Raw genomic sequence first — 12,692 nt, 5'->3', positions numbered from 1 at the left:
AAATAATGTATTACCTATCCTACTAATATCATAAATGTGAATACTGTGTCTGAGAGAACGGGTGGATGTTTGTTACTCTTTCACGTTTAACTACTGAATTGATTTAGATGAAAGTCATTATAGAGATTGTCTAAGACCTATGGAAAAACATAGGATAGTTAGTTATTCCTGTTTTTGAAAGAGGGCGCGTGCAATAAGACTTTTTGAGACAGACGATAGAAGTCGCAGGCAAAACCTAATATTCAATGTACTTATTGAAGAAGAAAAAAAGAATCATACATTCATACTGATAATAACAAGACTGTAAATAATAAATCAAGACGTTTGAATATAATTGTTAACAACTCAATATGATTGATCATCTCGATGCAAATTACCTAACTTTCACTTGTGATTGGAATGGAAGTGAACGTGTTAACGTGTATTCCAAAACTGACACTAATATGATAATGATGATTGTAACCAATTAGTGTTGTTGGAGTATAGATGTTTTTGTATCGATAATTGGGCAGGATTAGTAAAATGTTAGTAGGTCATCAGAATAATAGGATCGTTGCATTTGTGTCTAAAAGTTGATAAGAAAGTGCCAATTTTATCGGAATAAATAAATAAAAAATGTATGGAATAGACACTAAAATCGAAGACAATATACACAATTGCCACATTGAAATAATAAAGCATTTAATAGAACTTCACTTACACAGAATCTATTGCGTATTAAGTAGGTCAAATCCTGTTTTACCAAACTCTGAAAAATCACGGGAGTCTTACACGTTTCGTTTAAAATTACTTTATCTAAGTTTTCTTTCAGTAGAATTAGTCTTTCGCAATTATCGTCTTGCGTAATCTAATTTTAATTCTGCTCATGCTGAGATTAAAATATGCACTTATAATATGAATTCAACATTATTTTCTTAATGTTAAACGGTTGTATCGTTGAAACAATGTATGCTCCAATTTAGCCAATCCAATATCTTTAACGCATTCGCCAATCGCATCAACGCTAGTAGCAGTATAAAATTGGTAATGAAGCGATCATATCCAGTTTCTATCATCAACTTATTATGACTATCGTTGATGGATGGACGGATGGCTAAGCTCACTTTCCCATCGTGTTCTAGGCTCCGGAGAAAGTGGAACCATTAAGATAATATTCTTAGTATTATAAACGTGTCCGTAGAACCTAGAAATATAATTTGCAATATTTAATACTAGTAATTTATCCAGGCATTAGTAAAGTAGCAATTTCACGGAAAAATCGACGCCCTGACTTTCTAAGTAAGCTTTTCTTCTTAGTTTTTATCCTCGATGACTATTTCTCGGTCAATGGATAATTGAATATCAGTAATGGGGGCTATAATTAAAGCAGTTTATTGCTAAAACCAGTTGGCATTCAATACCAATGCTAGTCTTCTAAATAATTCAAAGGTTGACTGACTGGCTGACAGTGATCTATCAACGCACAGCCCAAACCACTGGACGGATCGGGCTGAAATTTGGCATGCAGGCAGATGTTATGACGTAGGCATCCGCTAAGAAAGGATTTTACGAAACACCACCCCTGAGGGGGTAAAACGGGATCCACGCGTACGAATTCGCGGGCGGCCGCTGTTGTACGATATAAACGATTGCTAGTTTGAAGTAAACGCGACAATCGCCACATTGGTAATGTGCGAAGAAGCATCCAATAGTTTTCATGCACTAATTGTTGTTGCTGAAAAAGTTAATCTTTTAATTAATTGTTAAGTGGTACGAAATTGATCATTATCGTCGATTGATTATCGAGTTGTAAATCTTAGAAATTGTTGTTTGAAAGATAAAAAAAATCGGATGCGAATTGAGTGGCTTTCTGTGGATATCTTCTCGTATCTTCACTTTTGCCTGTATGTCTCTCCAGATTTTTACACTATTTTTATTATGTGGCTCAGTATTTGATACTAAGTATTTGCAATTTCAATCGTTTTTGATTAAAAAGCTTTTTCAGGCAGACGGAGAACAGACAAAAATTATTGGTTTTTTTTTTCAATAATTGTGCTTTTAAAAAGCATTTTATAAACGTCAGAATTCCCGTTTAGAATGGTCCCATACAAATTATTTTTACTTATGAGTTGAGAAATTTTAAAGTAATCATATTAGATTATGCTAAAATCCACTCAAAGCATCAGGCAGTGGGTAATACCAATAAAATCAATGTTCCTCATCCTATTTTGTTAAATATTTATAGAAACTCAGCGCCCGATGGTATCTCGGCTTTGTAAGCCTTAGGCTCACCGTGAAAGGGACCCAAAGGGAAACTTGTGAAAGTCTGTGCTTTCACCAATAACCTAAAATGTTGGTATTTATTTGTACATATCTTTACAGTTTACTGCTGAAGACTTTGTGGTATAATATATCTATCGACACTGATAATACAGAGGAAATATTTCATGGTTTGTTTGTATTGAGTAGAATCCGAAACTACTGGACCAATATGAAAAATTCTGTCATCACAAGAATCCCACATAATCCCCGATGATCATGGACTCTACATTGATAAATTAAGAACTTTTTTATTGGCGGTACAAAGTTCGCCGGGTCAATCATGTGCTATGATATTAGTACTCTAGCCTGTATTTCATAGTGAAATCAACGGTGTTGATATCATGTTCATTATTCAATGTTTGTATCAAAATGTAAAACAGTAATAAATCATTGTACTTAGTACTGAATAAAAACATCAATGGTTTGAGATTCTATTCTTAAAAGCATTTGTTATGAATGTAAATTGTTCTGGTACTACACAAAGAAGTTACTTGACCATGGCAGTTCATTGTGTGATAGAAAATTATTTATTCAATGAATAAAAATGACAAAAATAATGTTTCGTATTTCTTGAATTGTTCGTTTTTGTGTGGTGTCTTACGAGGAATTTTAATATCTCTATTATCATACTTGATGCTATTTATACCTAAGTTACTGTCATCACTATTGTTGTAATTTTATAATGTGAAAAAAATAACAAAAATAGTAGTAGGTAGGTACAGTCAGCGTCTAAGAAGAAAGAAGACAAAAAATTCGTAACACGTCGTTGTTACGATTGGAGTAAGTTTGTATTACATAGCTCGTAGAGACGATGGCCGTTGGGGCAGGAAAGTTCTCGAGTGGCGACCACGGGCTGGAAGACGTAGCGTGGGCAGGCCTCCTACTAGGTGGACCGACGATCTGGTAAAGGTCGCGGGAAGAGCCTGGATGCGGGCAGCGCAGGACCGTTCATTGTGGAAAACCTTGGGGGAGGCCTTTGTCCAGCAGTGGACGTCATTTGGCTGAAAAGAAAGAAGAAGAAGAAGAAGTTTGTATTGTCAACTTTTTGGCCACTTTGCGTGTCACGAACTATTTAAAACATTACCTACTCAGATCTACTGTCGATTGCAATTTTTATAAATTGGGACATAAAATCAATTTGCTTCATTATAAAAATTAACCGGGTATCCCAACTTGACTATGAGCGGGTGCCTTTTTGTCAGAGGGGCAAAAGCAGTTAATTGCCCACTTGTTTATCTCTCTCTGTTTGAATCTATGTCTTGCCTGCTTGTATACCTTTCTTGCAAATAAAAAGTTTTCTATTCTATTCTATGCTATTCAACTTAGCTATAAGATTATCTTAAAAAATAATGACTTAATTATGCAGATGCACGTCTAAATATACCAAGCAGACTAGTCTGTGCCCAGGCATAAACATAGATATCTGTTGCTACGCCTGGATCTTTCTCACGCACTACTTCTCACGATCAAGTGGATCCATCGAAAGTAATCATATCGCTCTGTTATACTCATGTATCTGGAACATCACATTCTGCGGATTTTTATACATTAAATCCGCATTTTTTAACACTTAGTGATGCAATTTTTGCTGATAAAATGTTTTGAGTAAAAGATCGATATTACCACTATCGGTAAAAAAATGAGTCGTTTCAATCACAGAGGTATCGATTGATCCCTAATTTTAACGAACTAAACGAAAAACGAAGTAATTTCGTGTGTTTAAAAGTTAAATTATTTAGTATTATGATGACTGATAGATACATACATACGTATTATCTATTTAGTGATAAGCTACGATTGGTTTTAAAACTTTAGCGTTGTATCAATTTTCAGTTTTCTTTAGAGCCTAAAGTTTAGACTAAAAAATTTTTCTTCTTGTTTCAGAATCTCACCATGGACGACTGAACACGAATAAAAAGTGCTACCAATAATTTAAGTGAACAAACCAAGACTGATAGTGAATAAAATAAATTTAGTGCCACCACAATGGAGTTTAGGTCACAGTTTTTGGCGACTGCAGCTCTTCTTGTCATAATCGGTAAGTTATTTTGTTTATTCTCTATTTCTTATCATTTCTTGAATATTTTGTCAAGCAGAAAAACAGGATAGTTTTTGTCATCCATGATGCAATGAATAAATGAATTATGAATCCCTGTTTAAAAAGGGGGGATGCGCGCGATTAAGTCATTTTTTTGGGGCAAAAAAGATAGTCTTTTTTCAAGAGAACGAAGCCACGAGAAAATACTATTTTGTTGTTAAACATGTCACGCAATGAATAAGCTAAAAAGTAGCATATTTTGTTTGTAAAGTAAACTAGCAAAGTAAATACGCTCAAACTTAATGCGTCAGAAATGTCTACAAGTACTTACACTTACTTTTTTGCTATTTGGCTATCCAGGATGACAATTTTTTTGCCTTCAAAAACACACCTACAAAGAGTTAAAACTTCTGTCACACCAATCGTAAAGTGAAAATACAAAGTACTCTCCGTCAAAACTTTATAAAATTATGAAAACAAAATCCATTACTGACACGCATTAAAATGCAATTAACAGTGGGGGAAACAAAAACAAAATAATATATCTGCACGGACAAAATAAAGCTGTTATTTTTAACACAAACCAGCTTTTAATTGGCATTCGATTAACTCCATGTGCAATAGTGTGTTATATTTATCGTTTGGAAATCTATCGATAAATGATAAGGCGTTTTTATCATGCAGTGTAAATTGAAAGTAGAGAATTAAGTGTTTAAGGACGTATAAAAACATTTAGCATATTAAAGGGCATACGTTCACATTAAATGCTGATTACATCAGTCAATTTGTCTATCCAATCATTTTTTAGTTGCTCCATGAGTAGATCCACGAAAAATCTATCGATATCTCAAAAATATCGATATTTTCAGCGTCACAACACTAATTTTGAAAATTCACTTTTTAATTACCGAGTAGGTAATTGACCGTAAAAAAGGGTTTTGACCCTTATACATATCTTCAACTAAGAAACTTAGAAGCAACTTTAGTTTTTGAACTTTTTGATATGTGAGCGAGAGAGCACGTCTTTTTTTAGCTTGTCAGTCATGTCAGAGTGCCCAGCTCTGGTTCGCTACTGTAGTAGTGTTGAAAAAAAGGCTTGCCCATCTTACGTGAACTATGGTACTTTTATATGTGGTGTAGCTACTATCTAACTTATAATAAATCTGTAGAGAGGTCAATTCTGTACATGAAATATATTTTCAAAATAACTATCAGGGGGTGATTAGTGATCGATACTGATGCCAAAAATGCAATCAGTAAAATTTTTGTCTGTCTGTCTGTCTGTCTGTCTGTCTGTATGTTCCTTATAGAAACAAAAACTACTTGACGGATTTTAACGAAACTTGGTACAATTATTCTTCATACTCCTGGGCAGGTTATAGGATTAGGAATTCCCACGGGAACGGGAATTAGCGGGAAAATCCTTTTGTACGAAAAATCTAAACCGCTTAAGTTAGACGCTTAAAATTTGGCATGCAGGTACCTTAGTAAACTTAAAGCTTAGTTACAACAGGATATTGCAAAATTCCCACGGGAACGGGAGTTAGTGGGAAAAAACATTTGTATGAAAAAATCTAAACCGCGTAAGATACTCTTGAAATTTGGCATGAAGGTACCTTAGTAAACTTAAAGCTTAGTTACAACAAGATATTGCAAAATTCCCACGGGAACGGGAGTTAGCGGGAAAAAACATTTGTATGAAAAAATCTAAACCGCGTAAGATAGACTCTTGAAATTTGGCATGCAGGTACCTTAGTAAACTTAAAGCTTAGTTACAACAGGATATTGCAAAATTCTCACGGGAACGGGAGTTAGCGGGAAAAAAACATTTGTATGAAAAAATCTGAACCGCGTAAGATAGATGAAGGGGGGGTAAAACGAGATCCACGCGCACGAAGTCGCGGGCGGCCGCTAGTTATCAAATAAATTACTGTATACAGGGTGTAAAAAGTGCATTTTGAAGCCTAAAACTATACATTTTGTGTCTCCATACTGTTTTAAAATGTAGTTTTTCCTTGTAACAAACTGTAACTTAAAATAGAGTTAGGCAGCAATGAAAGACATTTAATACTAAAATAATACTCTAGTCATCTTGGGTCATATTTAAGTACCTATCATGACTCTACTCAATACTGCACTAAAAACTAACCTTAAAGGTTATTCACATACGGTTTATATCTGTGTAAAGTTAGTATTTTCACTTTTTTGCAAAGATAAAGTCATAATGAAGCGCCACACATACCTCTTGCTCACACACTGACCTTTTATTGCGGTAAATAAATAACTGTAAGACGCAAACTTCTTGTGAGATTTTTTGGTTAAAAATTGTGGACAAAAAAGAAGCGAAATTCTTTTAATGAAATTATAGTAGAAAGATAAAAGACATTAGTGAGGTGAAACAAAATAATGATGTCAAAAATATTAAGTACGAATTTACAACATCATGGCAAGAAACAACTATCTACTATATAAAAATAAGTCGGGTTTTCCTCCCTGACGCTATAACTCCAGAACGCACGAACCGATTTCCACGGTTTTGCATTCGTTGGAAAGGTCTCGGGCTCCGTGAGGTTTATAGCAAAGAAAATTCGGGAAAAGGGGGTAAAACGGGATCCACGCGTACGAAGTCGCGGGCGGCCGCTAGTAGTCTTATAAGTATGCCAATTATTTAATGCTGTGAACCAGCATGAAAGAATAACATGTTAACTGTTAGCGTTTGTAATATTATTTAACTTGCCCTATGATCTACTTTTAAACTGACTTTAGCCAGTTACCAAAAAATTTTCAATTCAATTGAAAACAGAAGCGAACTTAGACTATCGAGTTCAGAAACGCATCGCGTGCAAAGAACATCACTTTTATTATATTAAAAGCTCTCGTAAAATGAAAAAAATTGCTCCTAACGACACGTCTTCATAAAATAATGATAATGACAATCTAACGTAATGATTTTAAGTGCTGTATGTGTTTGAAAAGCATTTATCTGATTACTCATCCTATATCATTAAGCCCAGCGTAAATAAATAAGGTAGAGTTAATTTTATAAGTCAGTGTACCTTATTAGTAAGGTTCGTGTCCCTTATAAGGTTCACTGACTGCTTCAACAATCAGCTTGAGCTAAGCAAAGCTCTACATTATTAACTGCAGCAGGTAAAGGTACAATTTTAAAAGAAGTTTTCACAAATGCAGTCGGAGGCATCAAATACTCTTCACCAAAAAAAAAACAAGCCATTGATGCCTCCGACTGCATTTATAAACACTAAGATGTCTGGTTTCTATCTTTTCAGTTCATTTTTACGCAGTTGTTTTTTTACCATAGTCCCATATTTTCTCAACAGAGACTTAAACGTTTTATTTATATTGTCTCAGTTTTCTTTTAGATTAGTGGATAGAATCTTTCGCAAATCATCTTGTGAAATCGACTTTTTAATTCTGCTAATGCTGAGATTAAAATAGGCACTTATAATAAATGAATTATAATAAAATAAGTATGAATATCATTTTTACGCAGTTGGGTTTTTTGTTTCTTCAATCATATTTTTTTGTAAAGAGTTAAATACTTCGCTCTGTGAAGCAATTTCAAATAACATAAATATGGCTTCGTTCTTCTATCATCTATGAATGACTCTACATTTGATCAAATTAATAAATATTTTACGTATTTAAACCGGATATATTCGTCAAAACAACACGAAAATCTAATTACCGTCACACTGCATCGATACATGTTAATGATCCATCAATCACTCGCTCGTTAACGGTTATTGACACGCGCGTGCGCGGGATCTATAGATCAATGATCTAGAGGTGTCGTTGTAGGCGCGAGTTTATAACCGACTAGCTTTCCGCCCGCGGCTTCGCCCGCGTGGAATTTTTCGGTTTTTTATATCCCAACTAATATTATAAATGCGAAAGTAACTCTGTCTGTCTGTCTGTCTGTCTGTCTGTCTGTCTGTCTGTTACGCTTTCCCGCTTAAACCTCGCAACCGATTTTGATGAAATTTGGCATAGAGATAGTTTGAGTCCCGGGAAAGAACATAGGATAGTTTTTATCCCGGTTTTTGAAACAGGGACGCGCGCGATAAAGTTTTTCTGTGACAGACAAAATTCCACGCGGGCGAAGCCGCGGGCGGAAAGCTAGTAACCTATAAACCTCACGGAGCCCGAGACCTTTCCAACGAATGCAAAATCGTGGAAATCGTGCGTTCTGGAGTTATAGCGTCAGGAAGGAAAACCCGACTTATTTTTATATAGTAGATATAGACGGCGGTATATCAAGCTAAAGAAGCTTATGTAGTGGGAATTGGGGTGGTTTTAGAAGTATAGTTTGATGTACTGTACAGATACGTACTCTATTTGTAGTGAATAAATTGCAGAAATATTGTGACAATACAATGGAAAACGTTCCTGAGTTTTAGTGAAGAATTTTCTAGAGCCGACCTTTGTGGAAAATTATTTTACGTTTAGTAGATTACATGAAGCGAAAACGTACGACTAATTTCTTATACATACTAAAATAGTCAAGAAGTATCTAGATTTTAATGAAATAATTTGAACACAAAAAGTCATAAAAGTCATTTATTTTATGCTGTTAGACTTTTAAAAAGCTTTATCGAGCGGTGCTACCACTACTTTTGCTACGTTTTTTTTTCTGTCAATTTCAAACTTACTTCATCTAAAATCTGCCCCAATTACCTACATAAAATATTTCAACAACTGACCCTATCTCTCTTCAATTAAAAACAAACCTGTAAAAAATACACGAAACGTTGCCAAAGTTCAACAAGGTTTGCAATTTCAGAATATTCAAACAAAACTATGAATATTCCGCAGTATAATGCAATCTGCATTTTAATAACTATAAAAAGTGCCCGGCACAAATAAAACTTGTACCTACATAAAAGGCTGCAGTATTTAGGGTTATAAATACGCGAACATTTATGGGAGTAACTGTATTTTAAGCTTTTTCTCGCTTGCCAAAACGGTAGAGTCTTATATGGGTCACTGGTATCGGACTGAACGGGTTTGACGCAGAATATGCACTCGCAAAATGCCCACTTTTCTATATCAACTGCTATCCACTTTGCATTGGAGGAAAGTCCAACCTTTACTTCGAACTCCTTAATTCTTCTGATTAATTTCGATGCGGGTCCAATGACAGTTTAACATTCCCCCGGGACAAACTTGATCTTCACTGGTTGGGTTTTTATTGGCGGTCAAGCTGTAGATCCTGGCTACTCAGGAGTTGCAGCGGTGAGAACGAGAGGTGGGAATAGTGGTCCCGCAAACCCGGGACTATTTCCAGGGGTACTGAACTGAACTACGCACAGTGGGTTATAAGTACAAAATAAGTGAAATTAGACTTTAAAGTCAGGTTTAAGGAAAAATGCACTGTTGTTATTATAAGGCCAGTATGCAAATGATGCTTAAATATAGATCTCGATACTAGAGCAAATATTCAAGGCAGGTGATTGGTCTGAATAATAATAATTAAATTTAACCAAATAGGCTTGGTTAATTTATGATCTAGTGTAAATAAAAATTTACTTCGTTTTTCAATTCTTACGATATTGACTTAACACTTTATTTACTTTCTTTAAATACATAGTTGTTTTTAAAAGAGATTATCCGAAAGGAGATAAAGTACAATTTACTGCTATTCTAAGAATTTTATTTCAATGCAAGTCAAGATCTTAAAGTCTCAGCCTAATAATAAAGATACAAAGTTGTGGTTTCAGCCCACATTGTGGGTTCTAAACCTACATTTTAGTTGCCTCGATTGACCTTGAACGTGGGATTTTTAAAGCAGGTTAGTGGGTATCTCTGAATAATCAAAGTTCAAAAGACAATTTAAACAATTTTAAACTTTAAAACAAATGTTTTAAGACAATCATGTTAGTAAAAGTAAAATAATATTCAATATCATTCATTCAATTTTAAAATAATATTTCTAAGCGCACCCTTTTTCAAGCGCACCTAATGTAACGCACTAAAAGTATTCCTCATATCGATATGTTGGCTCTAATACAATAATATCTTGGTGTAAATATGACCAACGTGTGAAGGCAGCTTAAATTATGTAAATTAAAGTTTATGATGACTTGTGAGAAACGACCGAGTTTTTACTATTCTTAGGCGACAAAATTTCTAAGATTGATCGAAAGTCGAATGCTTTTAAATCAAATTTATTTACAGCTCCTAGTTTAAAGAATCTTTATACTTTGATTCTAAAATTATCCTGGACATAATATTATTTTAAATGGATGTAATTGTTCTGAGAATAAATTCGCAAAAATACTCGTATTCTTAAACACAAATTTTCTTCAGACACTATCCCACCGATTTTTCGTTCCTGTGTACCTGTGCATGAACTATCAACAAAAATAAACATTATAAGGTAAACGGAATTTTCCTGCAAAAACACTGCCACCGCACAGTGGGCAAGCAAGAGGGATTCCCAGAAAAAAACAAGTGTTTCGCGCGCACTAGAAAGTGGACAGTGAGTGATGTGGAGATGCGGACCGCATTCGTACGAGCTATTACAGGGGTCAAGGTCATAGTTAATGTTATGGTCTGTGAACTAGATTTTGTGTTAATTGGCGGTGGACTTAGATCGCGGTTAAGATTAATTGAGACGATTATTTTTAAATAGTTTGACTATTTCTAGGTGTTGGCTGCACTTTGTATCAATAAAATTGACGAATAGGATATTTTATTATCTAAGCATAATAAAATTGCTTTAATTCTGCATTCTGTTATTGACATATTTTTTTAAAGAAAGCTATTTCAATTATCTCATAATACTTCCTCAAATATTTTATTTGCCCTTTTCAAAGACCGCTGTACACGAGAAGAAGATGCCCTATATCTAATCAAAACATTAACGAAATTGATTAAATGTTTTAGCCATGATTCTATACGTAAACACATGTTACTTTCAGATTTTATTAAAAAAAGAGTTTCATTCATTTGTCCCTTTCACTCCACTGTGTTTTTCAGAACTCTATCTGCAATATAAAACTAAATACAAAACCCCACTAGTGCCTACTTTAGCAGTGCCATTCTTTGCTAGGATATTTTGCGCCACTCTGTTTTTGTCCCTACCGTACAACTACGAATTTGTGCGGTGTGAAAGAGCTTCAATGGATAGAATATTGTATCCCACTCTGTGTTTGCTTTTGCTAGCTCTGTTCTTTAGCATTTAATGTAAATATACCCCTATTCTAGCTCACAGTAATTCGAGCTATCTGGACTGTTAACCCGCATGCCACCACGTGCGAACGCGTTACACTGAACGGGTTTTTTTGCGAACGGAACACTTACGTACAGGATGTTTAAAAAGTGCGGAAAAAGTTTGTTTTATAATGCGAATTAAGGGTTTGTTAATTAAACTTTTACATGTTTTAAAGAGTGAGTAACCTCTAACCAACGTCTTTCTATAAGCATTAAAAGTTCAAAGATTTCATTGCTTTTGTTCCAGAAAATAAATGTCAATGTTTCTATTGCATATGCCAACCATTTCGTGCGAAAAGTATTACATACGGTTACGATATAGCTTATTATGTGACGATGTTAAAGTCCAACCTTCATTGTTTTTGGTTCATAAGGAAAGTCAATATTTATTTCGCAATGCTAATCATTTCGTTTGATACCTACTTGCGGCGACAGTTTTAATTTGCATCTAAATGATTATCATCATCCATCATTCATTCAGGGTGTTATTGAGGTCATCAGTTCTGCAAATTCATATATTTTTTTAGCGTAGAGTTCAAAATGATGGCCCTTTGCAGGCCACTTATGCCTACACGTCCCAATAAATAAATAAATATCTTTGGACATTTTACACTGCACCTCTACTTAATTAGTCCCAAACTAAGCAGAGCTTGTACTATGAGTTGACTGAGTTTGTTCCTGCGTTTCTTCTCAGCACTTGCCATATGTTTGTCTCGAAGCGCTGGTAGGGCCCAAAAGATAAGGAGACATGTAAAGTGCCCCATAAGGGCTACCTTTTCTTTTTTATTATTTACTATATTTTGACGTTCATAATGCCACTTGTGGTCTAACTATATATTTATTATATATAATATGATTTTATGGGTTGGGAACAGCATATCAGCCGCTGCTGAGAACAAGTGGCTGAAGAAACTCAGTCACGTTTGCTAGTTTTCCGAGACATGGTCTCCAGTTTACTCAATTTTAATCAATTCTGCAAGATATGGCTGACCCACTGCCACTTAGGCTTCCTACATCTTTACGTTTAAACTAACTGCTTTAACTCTTGCTAACTAGAAACATAATTCCTTAATATCACTAAGCCTGAGTAGGTAATGACAATTTAAATTCGTTCTCAATA

At 34.7% G+C, this 12,692-nt stretch overlaps 1 protein-coding gene across 1 annotated transcript in view; it reads left to right on the top strand.

Annotated features, from left to right (window-relative positions):
* LOC135083088 (serine protease inhibitor dipetalogastin) overlaps positions 1-12,692 on the top strand; it is a 107,880-nt gene that overhangs the window by 43,806 nt on the left and 51,382 nt on the right. The window contains exon 2 of the mRNA XM_063977852.1: positions 4,186-4,339. Coding sequence (XP_063833922.1) covers positions 4,288-4,339 — 52 coding nt within the window. The 5' untranslated portion in view covers positions 4,186-4,287. The remainder of the gene's footprint in view (positions 1-4,185; positions 4,340-12,692) is intronic.

This window comes from Ostrinia nubilalis, chromosome 22, assembly GCF_963855985.1.
Source record: "Ostrinia nubilalis chromosome 22, ilOstNubi1.1, whole genome shotgun sequence".
NCBI classification, from domain to species: Eukaryota; Metazoa; Arthropoda; class Insecta; order Lepidoptera; family Crambidae; genus Ostrinia; species Ostrinia nubilalis.
This window is presented reverse-complemented; position numbering and strand designations above follow the sequence as displayed.